The sequence below is a fragment of the Candoia aspera genome, chromosome 2 (assembly GCF_035149785.1).
Source record: "Candoia aspera isolate rCanAsp1 chromosome 2, rCanAsp1.hap2, whole genome shotgun sequence".
NCBI lineage: Eukaryota > Metazoa > Chordata > Lepidosauria > Squamata > Boidae > Candoia > Candoia aspera.
Genome location: NC_086154.1, coordinates 144,812,200 through 144,834,492, shown reverse-complemented (window position 1 = coordinate 144,834,492; position 22,293 = coordinate 144,812,200). Strand labels below are relative to the sequence as shown.

General features: G+C 39.4%; 1 protein-coding gene across 2 annotated transcripts in view; it reads left to right on the top strand.

The window, feature by feature from the left end:
- The window catches only part of PIN1 (peptidylprolyl cis/trans isomerase, NIMA-interacting 1), a 59,731-nt gene extending 38,303 nt beyond the window's left edge, over positions 1-21,428 (top strand). For both annotated transcript variants that reach the window (XM_063293987.1, XM_063293988.1), the window contains exons 3-4: positions 7,711-7,821; positions 19,950-21,428. In XM_063293987.1, coding sequence (XP_063150057.1) covers positions 7,711-7,821; positions 19,950-20,059 — 221 coding nt within the window. In that variant the 3' untranslated portion in view covers positions 20,060-21,428. The remainder of the gene's footprint in view (positions 1-7,710; positions 7,822-19,949) is intronic.
- Positions 21,429-22,293: the final 865 nt, after the last annotated feature.

Genomic DNA, 22,293 nt, shown 5'->3' with positions numbered 1-22,293 from the left:
GCTGATCGGGGATAAGTTAAATATTACGTCATTTAATCCTAACTTTTAAATGGTTAACAAGACATCTTCCTGCTATGGTTAGGAGGCTGTGAAGAAGAGCCTCAAATTATGTCACAATTGAATTTTGTGAGAAGAGTGAAAATTCAGACTGTAACCTTCTGGGATAGGCAACAAATTACCCTCCAGATGCTGTTGAACCTCAGCTTTCAAAATCCCTTTTATCAGTCATGCTGGTTAGTTTTAACGCAGCTTGGTAACTTATGGTGGACTGTATATTGATAGTCCTTGATCTACCATATAAAAAAATAATTTCACCTGTCAGAAATTGAGGGATATACTTTAGCATTGGGTTAATTTTGATATGTTGGTGAGACTTGAAAAAGACAAGAAAACAGTATTTGTCATCTCTTCACAGTGGTATGGCCTGTGCTTAAAGTTTTGGTTAAGGTGAATGGTAATAACTGGCTGGTTCAATCTTCCTGGACATGGTGTCCCCCAGATATGTTGGGATAGTAATTCCCAAGAACTTCTATTGTGGCCTAGGAGAATTATGTAACACATCTAGAAGACATCCATTAGGATGGGTGGATGAAAGCATGTATTTTTCTTTCTGTATTTTTTTTCTCCTACCCAGTAAGCGAGATGTAATTAAACTTCTAAAAAGCTGTCATGTCTATCAGAGCATGACTAGAAGTTATGACTCTTATTTAATCTATGCATGGACTCATCATAGCATCCCTAAACTGAAGCACTTTGACTTTGGTGTAGAGCTGCTATAGAATTTGGATTTCCTTGAATTTCATGAGTATAGAAACGGTTCACTGTTGTACAAAGTGGACACTTTTGTCAATGTTTTCTTGAAACCGAACAAACTTGGTATCTTGAGATCACTGGTGCAGACCTACAAAGCTGTTTATCTGCCAACCAGAATCCCATAACTACAGTTTCAGATAGAAATTCTGAGACCAACTTTTCTCTGCATGTTATCTTTTTCAGATAGAATACCAAGTAAATGAAAAGTTGTTGCTGCTGCAGCAATAGGTGGCCTCCGTCATTTGATAAGGTTATAGAGAGAGACATTTTAATCTTGTTTTATGAGATCCAGATGTAATTCTTATATTCAAGCGTTGTTTAAAATGTATTAAAGTATCAGTTGATAGCCCCTGAGACAAAAGTCCCATCTGATAATTTTTGTGTTAGAGGAATCTTCTGTGTCACTTAAGGACAGAAGGAAATATGTGATTAAAGGTTGTTTCATCCAACTATCCTGCTGCAGGGTTGATAAAACCTGTTAGGAATCTATTCATTTGTCACTTTTATTACCTTTTTTTTTTAATTCTCCAAAGTATGAAACACCATGGTCAGGAGGGAAGGAAATCCATTTTCTGCCAAAACCTCCATCTCCCCTTGAAAAACGCTATTCGCTGCAAAGGTCATAGGAGCTTGTATATAATTATTTAAAAGTGATGGTATGTACTTTGGCTTAATAAAGATATAAAGAGAGATTGATACTGTTGACTTAGAACAGTCTGTTATTATCTTCCTAAAAATGAACAAGTAAAATTATAAACAAAAACAACAACAAAATCTCACAAAAAATATATTGCATCAGTGCCCACCATAGTCGCAATCAAACAGCTGAACCTCATTGAATTTCTATGAAGAGACGTATCATACCTGATGAACATAATTATAGCTCAGAATTGTTTAAATAGATCCTTTGGGAGGCATCAGTTTGACAGGTGTATCGTCATTGCCTTTCATGTATTTGTTTAGAAGATTTTAACTCTGCTATTACTGTGTGTTTGTTAAATACCATTACGAGGGAGGGAATTGTCAGAAGCCTTGTGAATGCGTTAAATTGTTTAAAGTGATTGTCCAGACTCATAAACGACCACTTGCCTGATTTGCTGGATTTTGGGGGTTTATTTTGAGTTACGCTCAGTTACAGTTATGACTTAGATATCTGTGAGCAGCTGATTTAAAAGCTGTGAAAGACCTATGGTGGCATTTACCACTGGGCAGGCTAGTTTTCACAACCTGTTGGAAAACATTCACCTGCTATCTGATTCGCATGGGAACAAAATGAATCACAGTTTTGAGTTCCTGAAAGATCCCTTTCTGAGATTTTGTAGAGCCACTGACAGCTAGGGTAATTTGATCCCGTAATCTGATTTGGTATAAGGCATGCTTATTGCTTAACAGATACTTTGCTGCTTGTGTTGAGCTATTTATATTGTTAGCTTTGTCCAACATGTGCAAAATGTTTAGAAACAAACCTATGTGCACCATGAAGATTCTTCATAAGAAGGCAGCTAGATTAAGTCTAAAAGCTTTTCTATAGAGCCAGTTCATTTGAAAGGCAGTAGGCCTTTACTTGCAAGTAGTACCACCCTGTGTTCTCTACTGCATCAGTCTTTCTAATTTTTTGCTTCTTGTTAGATGGAAGGAGATGAAATTAAATGGATTAGTATTGGATTATGAGCTTGTCTCATTCTCTCCCCGTCCCCAAATTATTACTCATTATTCCCTCTTTCCTTGAATTATATAGGCTCAGTTGCTTAATGTTAGATAAATTCAGTTTGGATCCTGGTAGAACAGAAGCCCATAGAATCCCAAAACCTTCATGCAGCAGGAAATAAGATGTTGGAGACAAGGTTCTTGGCATCTCAGCAGTTCTATTATTTCAGAAATGGACATGAAACCCCTAGTGGAGAAGTTAATGATGCCTATCACAAGCAAAGGTATCTTCTCTATAGCTGGGACAGAGAGGGAGGAAGTAATCTCTCTAATGGATGAGCACCAGCCAAGTTGGTCAGAGAACAAGACAGCAGGAAAGTGACTCCAAAAAAATATTTTCCCCAGGGACGCTCTCTGCTTCTGTCCTTCCAGATGACAGCAGTAGAGGAAAGGACTGCAGATCTTAAAAATCAGATGCTAAGGAATGGGATTTAAAGGAAGTTATTTCTCTTCCTCATGAATATGGTTGGGCTGCTTGCCTGATCTGGCAGGGTTCTAATATCCTTCAGTTCATATAGATCAGGCTTACAGCCTACGTGTGATCAGTCAGAGGCATTCAAGATGTCAAAAATAGGGAGAAGGGGAGACAATATTTCACCACTGTTGCTCCTTAGAAACTGGTATTTGTGGCATGCTGATTTAAGGGGAGATAAATAGCTGTGAAAACTTGAACATCAGTAACCCGATCCCCCATGAATTTGTCTAGTCTTCCCTACAGGTAAAGTTTCTTTAAACTTGAGCTTGACTCCTGGTGACTTCAAGGACACATCCCTATTTTTTTATAGCAAAATGGAGGTAGTTTGCTATTATGTTCTTGGGTGGTGGTGTTTTTTTTTTTTAAATCTGAGTCTAACCTACAGCCCAAGTATTTCCTGATGGTTTCTGTCCAGGTAAATTTGCCACCATCACATCTGATAGCAATGAACTCTACATTTTAACTATGCATTACCTTCATTAGTCCTGAATATTACTGCATTTCATTTTAATAAGTGACCCAGAGTTAAAACATTGCATGTGAACCCCCCCAAAAAAACTTCTGTCTGTCCACATTTTCTGTACTTCTAAGATGTTTCCCTCATATTCCTTTCTTCCAAACTAAAAAAATGTTAACGTTATAACTTTCCTTCTTAGGGGAGCTACTCTAATCCCCAAATGATTCTGGTTGCCTTTCTTTTGCCATCCTCCAGCTCTACAACATCCTTTTTCAGGCATATTGACCAGAACTACTCTGATAGCTGAAAATGCAAAGGATCTACAAGCTCTAGTAATAAAAATCAAGGAGGGCAGTGAAAAAAATGGGACCAGAATGAAATATAAAGAAGACCAAACTAATGACAACAGGTAGAACAATCACCTTTAGAACTGACAATGAAGATATCAAAGTGGTGGATAGCTTCTGCCTTTTAGGATCAACCATGAATAGTAAAGCAACCAGCAGTCAAGAAATATGCTGCATACTAACACTGGGTAGAGCAGCCATGAAGGCCTTGGAAAAGATATTCAAATGCTGTGATGTATCTATACCTACAAAGATCAGAATCGTGCAGGCCATGGTATTCTTTGTGACACTATGGAAGCAAAAGTTGGACTTCGAAGAAGCAGGAGAGGAAGAGTATTGATGCTTTTGAACTTTGGTGTTGGAGAAGACTCCTGAGAATACCGTGGACAGCCAAGAAAACAAACCAATGGATCATCAAACAAATCAACCCAAAGTTCTCATTTGAGGCACAAATGACCAGGCTCAAACTATCCTACTTCGGACACATTATGTGAAGACGCAGCTCTCTAGAAAGGTCTCTAATGTTGGAAAAGGTGGAAGGAAAGAGAAGAGGGTGACCAGCAGCAAGGTGAATGGACTCAGTTATCGTGGCAATGATTGCACTGTTGGAAGACCTGAAAGAACAGATTAGGGACAGATCATCATGGAGAAAAACTGTGTGGTTGCTAAGAGTCGACAGTAACTTGATGGCACATAATTGATCAGTGATCAGAACTGTATACAATATTCCAAGTGTGGTCTCATCATAGATGTAGATACAGATACTGATACAGATGGCATTACTGTGTTGTTTTGTTTTCAGTCTGCTTCCTAGTGATTTCAAATATGGAGTTTTCCCTTTTTTTTAACACTACCCATTGATATTCTTGACATTTTCACTGAGTTACCTTTGTGATCAGTTATTGCCTGCTCAGATCTGTATATGTGAGGTTTGAGTTATTAAAATCCACATACGTTACTTTGCATTTGCTTTTATTGACATGCATTTAAGGCCCATTTATCATGTTTGGAGAAATCCTTTTGGAGCTCAATTTCATTTTTCACTTTGCTACCCATGATGGTTCGGTTTCATGAGAAAGCTTGGTTACCTCACTTACCATCCTTAATTTCAAACTTTATAAACAACATAGAAAGGACTGATCCCTGAGAGACCCCACTTTGCACATCTTTTAAATGTGAAATTGTCTTCTGTTCTTGAACTTTTCTGGAATTATAGAGTGGGGATGGGCAGAAGATCCAGTGAGACTGAATGTGATCACAGGGAAATTGTGGCTTGAGATTATTCTACAAATGGGATGCTACCAGTGGAGGAACTAGGCCTGTAACACAGTGCCATCCTCTCATGAATTTGACACTAGGTAGAATTAAACTTGGTATCTGGCTCCATATCTGTTCTCAGAGGCTTTATCAAACTGTAAGTTTATCTTTGTATAAATACTCCTTGAAAAATAGAGTGGCATCCAAGAGTGCAAAATCTAATTCTTCAGAATTAAATCCCATTTTCTGCAAAAGAGGTCCCTAAGTTGCTGCTCATTTTATTTAGGTGAATTGATAAATAGTCACCAACTACCTCCCATTGCTTCCAAAACAACAGTTCTTGGACAATTCAAACACCAAGGTGTTATTTGCTTTCTGTGCAGGTGCTAATGATCTGTATAAACATGTCTCACTGCAGGAAAGAAATCAAATATATTTCTGGAGTGCTCAGTTGCAAAATCCTCTTGAATGCTTAGCTAGTCTTTGTAGAAAATAGTTCATTTTGGTTTTCAGTATACTTCCATAAATTTGTTCAGTGTACATCTGTAGGTAACATCTGCTCAACTGTCTTGCAAGTAACACAATAATGCTTAAACAGTGTCATTAAGGAGGCACTGGACCCTCTATCATACAGTTCCTCCTTTCTGGGCTGCCATGTAAGCAGGTTTTGTTGTTATAAATAGATAAGATTAGAGCAGTCTCTCCAGGTGTACTGGGACAGCATTAGTCATATAGGCTATAAATTCTGAAAGTTGTACTCCCAATACTTCCGAAGGACAGAAGGAGAATTGCCCAGTTTCCAGCAAGTGTAGCCTGTAATACGTCAAAGAGCAGCAGCATCTACAAATCTCTTGTAGAGTGAGTTGAGCTGAGCATTGGCTCTGTTCCTTAACTGTGATGCATGCAAAGCGAGTGTAGGCATTTCTGTTCAGATTCTCCTGAGTTCCCACTTATACTGTCTTCTAGCTTCAACCAACCATCATTGTGCCAGTACAACAACAGTAAAGATAGGCTTTACACTTCCTCATTGGGATCAAGGTGATATTAGAAATGCTACCAACGACCAGTGGGGAAATGGAGTGTATCAGAATATAATGGAGCTGAAATGGCTTGCATATTAGACTTGGATCTGAAAAATCTAGATTCAAGTCCCAGTGCAGCCTCAAGACTCACTGAGTACCCTTTGGCTGCTTGCAGATTCTCAACAGCCTAACCAAATCTGTGAATCTAGTGTGAAGATAAAATTATAAAACACTCTTGAGCACTTTGAACAGGATACACATATGGAACAAATTTAAACAAAAAGTAACAGAGTGGCCATGGAATCTGCATAAGGGATTTTTAAATAACTGAAGGAATAGATAGCAAATACAGAGGCTAGGAACCCAAAGAATGAACAGTTGCTGCTTTGCATCCAAGAAGACCTATGTGTTTTGAAAAGATGCTTCCTAAACTGCAAAGCAAACTGCTTTTATTCAGATGGGAGGCAAGAGGCCCAGTGAACACAAGCATGCTTAGCAGGTAGTGAACCAAGGGAATGATCAAAGAAATAAAAAGTTCTCATGAAATCAAGGCTTTACAGTTGTAAAGGTTAGTTTACAAAACTGCCAGAACTTAGGTTTAATATTTACAAAACCCAATCAGCTGTAACACAAAACAGTGGGTAGACTCCCCCCACCCTTCAATTTATCATCCTTCAGGTAAGATTTTCTAGGTTTTAAATTGCACAGGGAGCCTACTTAATTATACAGAGGTCTCCCTGTTCAGTCCCCAAAATAGGCAAAGCTGAAGGAGTGAATACAGTATGTGGGGCAGGAAAACCTGTCCTCGCTCTCCCATTGCTTAGCAGTGATTGTATTTGGGAAGGGAGAATCCCCAACAGGGCTTCTCTCTACTATAATTTCTTACTGAAATTAGTGAAGGGGGGCTCACTGGTCTTGGCTGTCCTCCATACCACAGCAAATGAATAGGTAATTCCTGCTTATAGAAAACTACTGGAAAGTAATTGGACATACATGGGTAACTTTTTCATAGAAGGTGCTTTTCAGCTCTTTTTTTTTTAAAATACTGGAAGAACCTAACCGGATAGGATGAAGATGAAATAGAAGACTGAATTATGGTGTGGAGAGCTTGCTTTTAGCAAAACAACAACATATGAAGAAGGATTTTGATAGTTTAGTGTATTTTAAGAATAAATTCAAAGGAGAAGTGTGTGACTAGGAGCTGCAGGCAATTTAAGACATCTACAGTACCGCAACAGAAGCAGTGAAAAGCTTAGAAGGGGGTCGGGTATCCACACTGGAACTTATCCAGGTTCAGCCACTTCAAGTACAAGTAAGAGAATGCCTCTCTCCCCACCCCGCAGCCTTTCAAATTCCCATATACGAAAAACAAGTACACTAGAGAATAAGCAAGGTTAGGAGTGTGCTTTATGATACATAGCTTTCTATGTGGAAATACCATTTTTTGTGGAAAGGATAATACGGTTTTGTGGATCTTTCCCTCCTAAAAAATGAAAACCCAGCTGTTATCTAGATGTAGGATTAACAGCAAGATCTAAGTAGGCCTAGTTATGTGTATAACTAGAAATGCCTGATTTATCTTTCTGTGGCAGACCTCTGATTCTCAACTCCTTTGCTTCCTGTTCTCCATAGGCTACATCCAGAAGATTAAATCTGGGGAGGAAGATTTTGAATCCTTAGCATCACAGTTCAGTGACTGCAGCTCAGCCAAGGCAGGAGGAGACCTGGGTACTTTTGGAAGAGGTGAGTCAAGCATTGATTTTATGGGGCTTCAGTCCTGCTCCCTGAGCAGGTTGGGGATATCCATCAAGGTTGCAAAAGGAAGGAACACTGAAGTTTCCTTTCCTTATGGAGAAATTGTTTTTTCTGTGAAGCATATGCTAAAGAGGAGACAAAACAAGAATAAATGGATGCTTTATAATACAGCACAGCCCTGAGGACAGTCAGTGATGGTGTTCAGAACCTGTCAGCAGTGGCCATACTATCGTGGGAATTCTTGAAATGAAAATCCATGCATCTGGAAGTTGTCTGGCTTGGTGTAGGCTGTTCTCTTTTATGTTGTAAGCAAGCTTAGTTCTGGGATCATTCTTTTTGAAGAAGTTCAGGCTATTATGAAAATAGCTCTGTGCTCAGCTTGCACAGATTATGTACCTAATAATAGCATACCTTTTGCTAATCAGATCATGCATTATGGAAGAGATGCCCTTGTTACAGTTTATATGGTTGAAGGAACCAACTTTTCACTACTTTTCTTGTACAAAATGTGAGTATGTGTGAAAGTACATATAGCAACACACACAGAGAGGGGGCAGAGGGTATCAGAGTGGTCATAAGCCTGGGGTGAGCAACTTCTGAGGAGTCGGAAGCCACAACTCAGCCTCTCAGCGCCTTCCAGTGTGGTAGTTATATCACCAGAAGGGTTATGGCTGAGCTTTTTGGCCTGATTTTTGTGTGTGCGTGTGTGCATGCGTGTGTGGGTTTTAGATAGGAGTAGGAGACTTCTAGGAGGACTTCTATTGCCATCCTTAAATTCTACACAAGTAAAAAAAAAAACAGGCTGAAATGTGGTTGTTGTCACAAGATTGAGTGCCCCTTATCTGGTGACATCTACTACTTATGGCAGACTTACTGGAGAATGCTGCCAACTCTCTAGCTTGAGTATTCATATTCTGTGAGTACACCATTTTGATACTTGTCTGTACTGCTCAAGGTCTCTTCTTTGGACTCTATAATGTTACTGAATGTGTGATTGTCTTCTTAAAACTGAAAGAAAGGGATCTTTGGGGAATGGAGTCTATCATGCGTCTTTGACTCTGCTTTGGAACAAAACAATTGCAGCATTTAATAAAAAGTATTCTAAGCCATAATAGGTGAGGATGCTGCATTGTTTGCATTGCCTCCTCTATCAGCTCAATTGAATCATGATTCTTTCCCTCCAGCTTCTACTATACTTTTATATTAATGGATACTTCCTTGTTAAGCAATTTTACCATGTGAAGGGTGTTCCCCTGCTTGATTACACATTTGGTTATTTCTCCTAGCCTTGGGTACAGCATAATGTACCTTGGGGAGACTATGGATAATCTATCTTTGCCCTCAGGTATGCTACCCAGGACAACCAGATCCATTTCTGGGTCATTGTCTTAAAAATTCTGTCATCTGATATCCTTCAGGCTTGGAAAAAGAAGTTTATATGAAAATAGTGAAGCGTCCAGAAACGGCCTAGCAATGTTTCTGTTGCTTTGTCTCTCCTGGCTTTTATGAGTTAGTATTTCATTCTTTTTGTTTGAAAATTAAAAGATGCTGAAGCTCAATACCAGTGAACAAGAGTTGCAGCTAGCAGGTAATAGGAAGGGTCCCTCCTTGCCTGAGAACTGGAGAGTTCTTCTAGAATAGAGATATGCGTGAAGCAGCTTCATGTACTGAGATGTTGATACGTATCCCGAGATCTCTGGAATTCCACTACTTAAATGCTGCAAATTAATTATATTGGCAGATACTGACTTTGTATCATCTATTCTGCTTCTTTTCCTCATTCGGGAAGAAATAAAAATGTATCTAATATGCTGAAGGTCTCCCATTTTGCCAGTCTCAAGCCAGCCTTAAACTTCTGAATTTCACTAGCTGTTGCTTGTATGATTCTAGTTTTAAAAGCTAGAAACCTCCTTTGAAATTGGAAATTTCAAGAGGCTGAGCATTGAACGTGATGTCACCAGTTTATGGGCAAGGTAGTATGGGGTAGTACATGGCCTAGAAATACTCCAATAGAAGTAAAATGAGAGAACTTTGAGTGAGAGGGCTACAACGGCAACTGCAGAATTAAGGAGCTATTGAGAGGGAATAATTCATTATTTGAAATAGAGCATCTTTATCATTAGATAAATGATAAATAGATACATAAGTTTGTATCTTGAATATTTCCTACAAAAATAATTTCTTCAGAAGAGATTGAGAATCTAACAAACAATACTGATTCTACCTATTGGAGAAAACAGGTTATCGTCTAGAACAGGAGGTGGCAATCTTTTTGAGCTGGCACACTGTGAATTAATGCTTGATATACTGCATGCCCAAAAAAATTCTTTTGTGCAACTTTCTTGAACCTGAATTCAAATATATATGCTGTTAGGCGAATATACCCTAGTGAACACAATGCCGACAATATATAAACTGTTTAAACATTTTTAATTCGTAATGAAAATAATTAACTACATGTTAGTAAATATACATGAAGCCACAATAAAGTACACTAGTTGTATTGTAGTCTGCTAGGCTAGTTGGCCTGAGTCCCTGACTCCAGTGGATCAGAAATTGCAGAGAGAAAAATATGTGCCTTATAGTTTCTCTCTGTACTTGGCACTTGTCCATGCAGAATAAGCTCTGTCCAGATCTGTTAATCCTCCATCAGGCCAATACTCTTAATGCAATTGTCATATCCAGATGAGCTAGTTGAAAATAATTACGTAATTTAATATTTACAGTTTAAGTTAAATTAAACTAATTTAATTAAGCTGAAGTCATAGTCTGCACCGGATGCTAGAAATATCCTTCAATATCTATCAGCTTTGTCAGATCCTGAAATTGTTTGTTCTAATGTATAAAGGTCATCATATCAGGATACCTTGAGACAAATGTGTTTTGATTTTTAATTTTTTTTTTTTGCCTAATACAAACCTGAAGTCATTATACTGATTGATCTTAACAGTATTTCCAGAAAGAAAATCTTTCTATTTTGAAAATGGGCATTTATATATTTCAGGTGCTTTTATGCTGCTTCTGTCACCTGACTCTGGTTTACAGCAACATACAATACATAATATTAGGGAAATCAGCAATATGTGTGTGTGTGTGTGTGTAGATACACAGACACACACACAATGAGCAGCTGGATAGCATAGTGGTTAGAGCACCGCCCTTTGATGCTGGAGACTGGGGTTAGAATCCCGGCTGGTGCCTACCTTACCAGCAGGGGTCCTTGGGCAAAGACCCCCAATGCGTCACCTGCCTACCTCAAATATGAGAGTGACACGAACTAAGAGAGTCATGCCTGGATTAACAAGGTCCATCCCAGATTTTGGGGAACCAGGACCTGAGGTTGAGGAAGACGCATACCACCCAAAACAGTGAGAAGGGAATTTTTTTTTTTCATATTATAGCCATAAAAAACATGACACCTTATATTTTCAAAACAAGCAGATATATCCCAAGCTCAGGAGACTGACTTGATAGATGACATTCTAAGCAATCCACCAAAACTTCTCCATTTTTTTCCCATGTAAATTCTGTAAAAGCTTTAGCATCTCAACAATACATGTTCAATGGCCCTCATCCTATGTGAATATTCCATACAGTTTGGCATACGGGATTTTGGTGTAGAAGAGGTTATAGTGACTTGCAGTGCTGAGCAGATGCTGAAGAGGGCCTTATTGGCATTACGAGCAATTTTCTGCCAGGGTTTGGCCTTTTTCTCGATGACCTTCTAATAGTATATTTGTATGTGTTCTAAGGATGAGAAGCGTTTGGGGCATTTCTGGCCTTCGAACAATCCCAAAACAGAGCTTCTAAACTGGACCCATCAGTAGTGGCAGAAGAAATTTAAAGAAAAATATTTAATAATGTTCTCATGAGGCTCCTTTTTTAAAGAAAGAAGCATGTGAATTCATATCAATATATAAAACATTAATTTGCAAGACAGGTGAAATAATTAGCAGAGCTACTGTATCATCCAAGACCTCAGTTCCTATTTGAAATAATAGATTTTGCCCCTTGATAGTGTTTATTCATAACTGGAAGGAAAAAAAAATGAAGCTGCTAACTTTGGTCAAAAACGTTTTTTCCCCTTTTCACTGGGAATCAGTTCTTGGCTTGCATGAAGACACTGTTATTTAATCGCTCTTTATCTTCACGAACTTTTCCTTATTGTTCAGGGCAGCAATTCCTTCCTCAGTCAAATACTTCCTGTTTGTTTTTTTTTAAGAGAGAAGGATGATTGCTAATATTGGCTTTATGGATTGGAAAGTAATGAAAAAGCTATTAATCATAGGCTGCCGGTGACTGGTAGTTGGGTCTCATTTAGAAACTGTCAGTTCAGCCATGGTCCTGGGTGACTTACTGAAGGAGAGTTTAGATGAGACAGCTCAACCATGCAGTAGCAAACTGCTGGAATTCTGTCTCCACTAGGTGGGACTAGGAGCACAAGCAGTTCTTCTGTGATACCCCTTTCTGTCTTCTGCTCATTTAATGGGGCTGCAAACCATAATTTATTAGAACTACGAATCCTAGATATGTTCAGAAGTGAAAAAACGTAAGCATTCCCATTTAGCCTTTTAAAAAATCAAGAGCAATTGAAATTTCCTCAGTTAGTTTTCTTAAATTCTGCGTGAGAAGTCAGTGATTTTTTTCCCCCCTGATTCTGAAATAAAGAACTTTTCAATTGAGAATAAAATAGATTTTAAAAGGATCTGTGTTGTTGTTTATTCGTTCATTCGCTTCAGACTCTTCGTGACTTCATGGCCCAGCCCACGCCAGAGCTTCCTGTCGGTCGTCAACACCCCCAGCTCCCCCAGGGACGAGTCCGTCACCTCTAGAATGTCATCCCTCCACCTTGCCCTTGGTTGGCCCCTCTTCCTTTTGCCCTCCGCTCTCCCTAGCATCAGCATCTTCTCCAGGGTGTCCGGTCTTCTCATTATGTGGCCAAAGTATTTCAGTTTTGCCTTTAATATCATTCCCTCAAGTGAGCAGTCTGGCTTTATTTCCTGGAGGATGGACTGGTTGGATCTTCTTGCAGGTTATAAGTTATCATGTACTACACACCTATATGGAGAAATGCAATTATTCAAAGCAAAGTAGCACATCTTACTGATTATAGTCGTTAATTAGTATCCACATTTCTTCTGGAAATGCATGAATTTTTAAAAAAGGAATACTTAATTACAATTAATTATAAACTCAGTTATGAAGTGAGAAATTACTTAATCACTCTCTTGCTTTTTTGCAGTGATGGTGATTCAACTTAATGCATCCTGATTTTTTAAATCATGCTTTTTTCTTTTTTAAAAAAAGAAATCCTATAGCAGTGAATTACATTGTTGTGGTCAGACAACGCTGTGCAAGAATGAACAAAACTGAGATTGCAATTTGGTAGCATGTAGAGCATTGAACTGACATGCATGTACATGCATTTGCACCCACACACACAAGTTTTGATGTGTTTGTTAAAAAAGATCTCCCATTTTTGGATCTAGTCCATTCTCAAGCTCAATTCAAAAGAGAAGTGTTTTTCTTGTGTGATTTTAAAATTTTCCACGCAATTCTGTACCCAGCATTATTACAACTTTAGATCTCTTTCCCCTTTCCAGTCATTTTATCAGCTAAAACTTTGGGGAAAATAACAGGCTAAAACTATTATGACTAGCCCTGGAAGAAGTTTGGAGTCCCAGCCATAAAATGTTGCAGATGGGTTTAGAGCCACAAGTAAATGGTAAATTCTACCAATCTCTCAGACATACAGATCATCTGGAATGTACGCAACATGCAGAAAACATGCAAAAAAGACCCCAGCAACTATTCTGGCAAGGATTCATCTGGAATGCTGCCTTTGAGCTTTCTGGATTCACCTTCTATAGCAGCGGCTTGCAATACTAATTCAAGAGTCCCACAACAACATGTTTACCCAGTTTCCTTTTTACTTGGGTCAGTTTTGGCCTCTTAGGACAGCAAGTCCTAGTGAAGACTTTTGGTGCTGAGTTCAGGCATCAGGGCCTCCCTCCTTTTTCTTTCCATCCTTGGATATCTGACACTTGGGTCTTTAAGGGAAGTTCATGCCTTTTTGTCAGAGATTGCTGGGAAGCGTTTGGCCCGAGAGATCAGAATAATCTCACACCAGGCATTTCTATAAAAATAAATGTATTTACAGAAAGCTTCTTACATAAACATACATACAAGCTTATGCATTCACACGTGCTCAGAGAGGACTGGGAGGAAGGCAGGTAGAAAGGAAACTGAAACTAACAAGCCCAGGCAAATTCCTTCCAGGCAATTTCCTTATATGGCCATTCTTTTCACACCCAAAACTGAGGATACCTAAGTCTGACCTTCCCACCCTGCCAGAGTGATTTGTTACCATAGTAACATAGTGGCTTGGTCCATGCAAAACAATCAAATGCCAACACTCCCCTTTGTTTTGCTAAGGAGTAAGACACAAACCATTTTTTTTGGTCAACTCTCTTGTACAGCAAGAGTTTGCTTTCTAGAATGCCAGCCTAAACTTGACCCAGCAAATTGAATTAAAATCTGAGAAATGGATTTCCTGTCACTAAGATCTGCATTTTCCTTTTACAAAACCAAAATTCTGCAGTTTTTCATCTAACTTTTGGTTCCAGGATCTAGCAGCCTGTTTTAACCCATAGATTGACTTCTGCAGTTCACAGACTAGATTCTCCCCTTTTTCATAGCCAGGGGGTTGCTGCATGTATAATTTGTGGTCTAAATCACCATAGAGAAATGCAGTTTGAATGTCATAGTGGTTAATTGACATTCCTTTGAGTGCAGCAATTTTTAACAGTAATCTAATTGATTCACCTTTAGTAACTGGTGCAAAAGTCTTGTCAAAGTCTAAATCTTTCCTTTGAGTGAACCCTTTTGCAACCAACCTTGCTTTCTATTTTTGGATTTTGCCATCAGCATCCCTTTTCAGTTTGAAAACTCACCTACAACCTAGACAGTGTTCATTGGGAGGTAGATTTACCAGTTTCCATGTTTTATTTTCTTTCAAGGCTGCTAACTCCTGTTGCATGGCAGAATGCCAATTTTGTGCAATCTCAGGTGGTAAAGCATTCACTTGTTCTAAAGACTCAGGTTCTGTGAATATGTGAAAAGCCTTTACTGTTTCAGCCTGAAATCGTGATGGAGGAACACCTTTATTACTCGTCTGAGACCTGCGAGGTAATACAGGGCTTAAATTTTGACTCCTATCACTTTCCTGAGAAGCATCTGTCTCATCAGACAGATCTTCAGTTTGCTTTTCTGTTTTAATGTCCTCATCAGGCAAAAGATCACCATCAGCAAGTCCTTGCTGTTCTCTTGTGGTGGTCAGATCAACTGGAGAGCTAGAATTTAATCTCCCCCAGTTTTGCTCAGCAAAAGAAGCGCTTTTGCTAATTATTAATTTCTCTCCCACTATGAACCTCTAGCTCCTTTGGCTTTGTTCCTATCCAACAAAGATGGCTTTCTTTGTTGTGGGGCCTCCTTTCCTTCTCTGTTGTTTTGGAACATGAACCCATGCAGTGCTACCAAACACTCTCAGATGGTTTACCTTTGGTTTCACACCATAAAACAAGTGGAATGGAGTGTCCTAGATCACAGAGTTATACAGTCTGTTTTGCACATAACAGGCAGTAGATACTGATTCTGCCCAATATTTAAACCATAATCTGGAATCTTTAAGCATGCATCCCATCGCATTTTGCAAGGTTCTGCCCTTTCTTTCAGCAACACCATTTTGCTGAGGGGTGTAAGGGTTAGAAAGAATTTGTTCTATCCCTTTGTCTGCTAAGAACCTTTTGAATTTGTGAGAAAGGTACTCTCCTCCTCTATCACATTGGAGTGCAGATACAGGCCTAGGGAATTTTCCATTTGCCCATGTCACAAAACCTTTAAATTTCTCAAATGGCTCATCTTTATGTTTTAAGATGTAGATAAAGGTGTATCTTGAGAAATCATCAGTGATGGTCATTGGATAGCTTGCTTGTGCAAAACTTGGAGCAAAAGGACCAATAATGTCAGGGTGAACAATTTCTAGAGGTCTAGTTGTAACTCTGTCACTGTGCATGCGCACAGGAGCTTTTTGTGTTTTGTACTCTTTGCAAACTACACTATCTAAGTATTTGTCACAGGGTTTATCTTCAGGTCAGCACACAGCTGTGGCATTTGTGCTATATACTTGAAATTAGCGTGACCAAATCTTCTGTGCATCAGGTGTACACATTGGTCATGATATGGAGTGTTGCCAACTGTAGCTTTGCAGCTTGGCTTCCTTGCATTTTGCACAATGTACAAGGAGCCTTTTAAAATACCAGTAGCACACAATTTCCCATTTTTACATATCTCACAACCATTTTTCTTAAATGTTATGATATACCCTGTTGCAGCTAATTGTGCCACAGATAAAAGGTTGACTGTAGATTTGGTACATACAACACACCTTTTACAGTTTCTCCCAAGCAGGATAAATACAAGTCACCTTGTCCCATAATTTTGGTCACAGATCCATCAGTCAAAGATACACTTCGTCTTTTAGTTTTAGACAGTGACACAAAAGAGCTTTTGCAAATACATAAATGACAATTGGCCCCAGAATCTAACACCCATACATCAGAATTACCCTTCTCAGCAACCTGTGCAATTTGGGTTGTCTGAAGAGCCTTCTTCTGTGTTGCCCTTGTGTTCTTCTTCTCTGTCTTTCTACTCTTGGGTCTCAAGGCACAGTCTTTTTGCAAATGTCCAGCTGAACCACAGGTGAAGCATCGCTGGCTGGCTAGTGCTGTGGCCTCAACTTCCTTTCCCTTCTTTTCCCTTGTTTTCTGGTACTGCAGCTTTCCAGAAGAGATGGGGGGGATCTTTCCTCTCTTCTCCCATTCAGCGAGTAAGCGCTGTGTAACATACGATGGGGTGAGGTCTGCTTCAGGCATAGGCTCCAGGGTACAAATCAGCGTGTCCCACGTTTCATTCAGTGAGGACAGGAAGATACAGGATTTTGTGAGGTGTAAATTCCATTCCTCTCTCCTGCAACTCAACAAACAGCTGCTGAATATAATGCAGGTGCTCAGGAAGGCTATCTCCTTCTGCTAGGTAGGCTTTGTACAGCTTTTTTGTCAGGGTAACTTTACTCCCTGCTGTTGCCTTTACATACAAGTCTCTCAAAGCATCCCAAAGTTGCATGCCACGCACATGCACTAGCTGATTGTCCTCAACTCCCAGGATAATGGTGGCTCTAGCCCGCTCATCCTGTCTAAGCCATTCAGCACTGGGATTTTGGGGGGTTTGCTCACCAATTGGCAGCCAAAGATTCTCTCTGCGAAGATACATCTCCATCTTCAGGGCCCAATTCAGGTAGTTGGTCTCTGATAGACACTCAAGAGGCATCGCTGAGGGCTGGGAGGCAGCCATGGCTTCTTCCTTCTTTTGCAAGTCACCTCAGCTGGCTTCTTTGTCCTGTAGACCGGCAGTGGCTGGAAAGTCTCCAAGCGGCTCCAAAGAAAATCTTCACAGGTCTTTGCTACCTGCCTTTAAAATGTGCATGAGGTGTGGAGCTGATCTCTCTGCTCTTTCTGGGGGTTTACTGGGCCCATAACCTGTCAGAGATTGCTGGAAAGCGTTCAGCTTGAGAGATCAGAAAAATCTCACACCAGGCATTTCTATAAAAATAAATGTATTTACAGAAAGCTTCTTACATAAACATATTTACAAGCTTATGCATTCACACGTGCTCAGAGAGGACTGGGAGGAAGGCAGGTAGAAAGGAAACTGAAACTAACAAGCCCAGGCAAATTCCTTCCAGGCAATTTCCTTATATGGCCATTCTTTTCACACCCAAAACTAAGGATACTTAAGTCTGACCTTCTCACCCTGCCAGAGTGATTTGTTACCATAGTAACATAGTGGCTTGGTCCTTGCAAAACAATCAAATGCCAACACTTTTTATAGGAGTTAAAAGCTGCACTGTTTTGATCAGGGTGAGGCAAACTTCTGAATCTCTGTAAATTGGATACTTGTCCCGTTTGTTCTTTGGTGGGCCACAGCAGTTTGGTAACTGCCTTTCTCCCAGCTGTTCTTCTTCCCTGTTGTCTGCAAAATGTTCCCTGGGCTCTTGGGCAGGCTGGGTCATGAGTAGCTTCTGCACAGTGGTTCTGATATAGTCAGATGGGAGGAAGGCTGAGTCCAGATCTGGCCTCACAGAAGAAGGGTAGCTGATTCCAGGAATAGAAGCCACCTACCTGAGGTAGTTGTTAGTTCTGTGGACCAGCCTGGCAATAAGCCTGTCCTGCTTTCCTTTGTTACTTTTAGACTGGGGCCAATTTGGATAAGCAGGGGGGCCTCAGGTATGTCTGGTAGTTTTGAGAGAGCCCCCCGCCCCCCCAAATCTCCTGAATCACTAGCCAAGGGAACTAGATTAGGGTAAGCTTGAAAATATAGCCTATCTACCCAGCAGAGGAGTGTTCCCTACTGGTTGTTACTGTAGCTTAATATTTAGGGTCAACTTTATGATTGGCATGTGGAAATACTTACTCTGCTAGCAGAAGTAGCCCCTCCTTAGTTCTCATGAAGACAAAGGGAGGGAGGGGGAAAGCGCATTCAGACTTGCAAGATTCTGTTACTATAGCTTTACAATAAAGTAGTATTAACCTACATGATATTAGTTTCCTTGCCTGGCCTACCTTGAAGGGCTGACCGATCTTTGCAAGTGTGCAAGTCCTTGCCCCCTCCTTTTATCTTTATGAGAACTAGGGAGCGGCCTGTCTGAGATGTTTATTCATGCTACTTTCTTGCTGTGGACTCAGATCTCTTTTATCTGACTGTTGCCTTGGTAGTGGCTCTTCGGCCTGTCCCTGAAGGCCATTCCCTCCTCCCTCTATTGCTAGCTTGAATTTGACTACTGCTACATGAGCTGCAGGCTTCATTTGGTCTTTTGAATGATCTCCTGGAGCTGCTGTCTAAAACCTGGCAGGATCAAGTCAAAGATGTGGTGGAGCAAGACAAAACTGAAATGGATTAAAATGTAAATGTCATTAAAATTAATTAAACTAAACGTGATTTCTTCCCTGTGAGTAACAAGGGTTTTTCCTTTTATCACCTTAAAAATTACAATTTGGCAGTAACTTTTGGAGAGACTCTCTACAAGTGACCTCTCTGCAGCTAGAAAATAGACACAGCACAACAAGAGGATTAGGCTAGAATCCTTTTCTTAGTTGCACTTTATTTTGGTAGATTATTTGATATGGTGGGAGAGCTTTGAAGGGTAAAACTCCCCCATCTGTGTACTGAAGTGATGCATGCCACCCCCCTGCTGGGTTCTACACATGCAGACCCATCCTGATTATGAATCATGAGGATAGGTTGGGCAGCAGAGAAAGTGCAAATAAGATATGGTAAGAGTGATTCAGGGTTCTGTAATAAAAACATGAACATACTCTAGGTATTAACATTGGCTCAAACACATTTGAGCTTGATTGGGCATGTAGGTTGTAATGTATTTTATCTGCTCCTTTGCATATGAGATGGAGGAAGATGGACATGTTCCCTGGGGATGGAGAATGTGTCAGAGAAGGGACAGCCAGCCATTTCAATCCCAGATGTTCCAAATATTAGAAAATGTGTGTGCAAAGCTGGGTGCTTAATTAACATTTTATCGCTGTAAAAGCACTCACTTGTTGAAAGAAAAATATGTATATTTATCCAGCACTGAAATAGAATTACTATTTGTGTTTATTTTTCAGTAAGATAATCTAGTATGTCTTCAAATATTTAGACTTCTGAATTTCAGACTAATGTTATATATATCCCTGGCCATAAATGTACTGAGGTCCAGTCTATGAATATGAAATCCTACATTACAGATTTTTTTGTGCTTGTAAAAGTGGCCATCCTCATAGCTTATTTATTTATTATTCTATCACTGCCCATCTCCCCCCAAAAAGCAGGGAGCCTATAGCTCCTATAGGTTTGCCTTTGACTTGCTTCTGTTGAGCTTTGCATTCTGGAGAACCAGTGAGGACAACGTTTGCTACTTCTAGATGTTCATGCTTGGAATTAATTCAAAATGCTGTTGATATGACTCACTCTTGTTTACTTGAAAACTGTTTTCTATCTGGCAGGTCAAATGCAGAAGCCTTTTGAAGATGCTTCCTTTGCGCTGAGGACTGGTGAGATGAGCGGGCCAGTATTCACAGATTCAGGGATCCATATAATTCTGCGTACAGAATGAAAGTGTTTTGGCACCACGCGCTTGGAAAAGAAAGGGTGGTGGGAAAAAAGGAACAAGAGAACCTTTATTCCAACCCTTGGTACGCTCTCTATCCCAGAACAAACTTCATATCTAGCTTTTTATTTTTGATTATATATATAAACAATAAGTGAGTGCATATGTACACACATATACATGCACACACATATGTATCCCTGTTTCATATTTCAATACCTTATTTGACATGTTGAAAAAATGTTTTCCCCCACCCATATTGATGCATGTTAGCTGGGGCAGAAAACAGTTGAAACAAAGAGATAGTAGCATCTTTCCTAGACACACTGACAATGTTTTTAACCAAAATAAATAAATAAATCCCTAGCTGCTTGAATTTAATATTGACGATTTCTTCCATTCAGGAGACATGTCTGTGCTTACAGGGTCATGCTTCAATGCTTTCCCTTCATATCCAACTTATAATAGAGTTATTTATTATAGGGCTGCACTGGTGGTGGCAGAATTTAGCTCTCAGTGTATAAATAGAATAAAAATCTCCTCTGCCAGGATCTGTCCTGGTTTAAGTTCACAAGTAAAAACACCCCATTCCCTATCTCACCCACAATTCAGTGGCTTTCAGTTTTTAACATGGCCAATCATTGATAAATTGTTTTTGGATGCAAAACTAGAACCCTTCTGTAGCCTCACTTTAGTAGATTTAGGAGTACAGATCCCTCATTTACAATAACATGCAAATGCCACTGGCACCCACTTCATTGAGGGTTGAGTTTCAGTAGTTGCAAAGGGACTTGGAGGTGATATTGTCTGGGTAGGAATTTTCTGTGGTCACTTGAGGCATACACCAGACTCTGCAGTCAGAAGTCTGAGTATAAAGTTGCCATATGCTGATTTCCAGGATGTGTTCACACTGAATTAAACCTTGCTGATGCCTTTTTAGGGCAGGCAGATACTTCTCTTTTACATTCTCCTAATGCAGCCCCTTCCCACATTTATATAGCCCTCTAAAATTACATTAAGATATATTACATGTTAATCATTCTTGTGTGTTGTTCTTGATGCTGAAATACCATCCCAAGGGAAAACCATTTAAATGTTGGCTTCCAAGTTTTTTGGTTTGTGTTTTGTTTTATTTTTTGTTTTCTATTGCTTTGTTCAAAAGCTGGTCATGATCCATTTGTGGTTTAAGATAACACTGTAAAGTCACTCTTTCAGTTTTTCTGCATTGTTTTTTCTCCAGTAAAATCAATAAGATTCCCACCAAGTTCCTTGCTTTTGATCTGATGCAAATGAGCTTTGTGTATATATATATGTACAGAGAGTGTTCCAGTTCTCTTATGTGAGAAAATAAAAATAAATTCCCTGCCAACTACCATCAGAGTTTTGATCTTGTTATTTTTCTTGTTATTATTTTTAATACATCATCGTACATGTTTTATTTTAATGCCCTCTCTGATCTGTCAAATGGAACATAGGATTCAGTTTTTTAGTGCAGACCCACAACTTGCAAATCACCAGACCAAATGCATAAACTGTGGCCTTCAAATTCCTTGATAAAACATCTGCTTTGAGCACTGCTGGGTAGTTGGAGGAAAAGAAACCTGATTGGTCTCCATTCATCCCTCTCAGTTTGATGGGTCACATGTTGTTCAGGTGATGAGAAAAGTATTGAAAAAGAGAAGTAAATATTAAGGGTAAGTATTGACCTATGTAAAGTCTCATCATAAAGTTTTATGTAGGCATAGCTAGAGGTGTTTTTCAATAAATGAGATGTTTTGAGCAGGTTTCAAGTAATTGTTGGAAAATACCATTGGAAACATCTATCACACTAGTTTTAGACCTTTCTACTCCAAGTTCTGACCCTCTGAAGGATATTTCTGATTTTCTAGAGAAGGTACATTTTTGAAAATTGAATGTGCATCACCTGATTTAGTTTAAATGGAACACAATAATTTTTGTTTATGCCCTATGATTTTTAAACAGGGTTTTATTCTGAAGCTTCTAGTATATAACTGGCTCTTGAATTCTAAAAGAGTTGCACTTTTTTCACTCAGGAGGTCTTTGCATGTTATCTTAACTTCTACACTATAATAATTTATTTCCCAGGGTCATTTCAAAATGAATTCAGAAGACCAAAGGCTGTCTAGTTGCTACAGAAGAGGTTATTGTATAGCAGAAAAGCAACACATTTTTGACTCCAGGAGCTGCATTTAAAAAAAAATCAGCCTTTAATGAGCTGA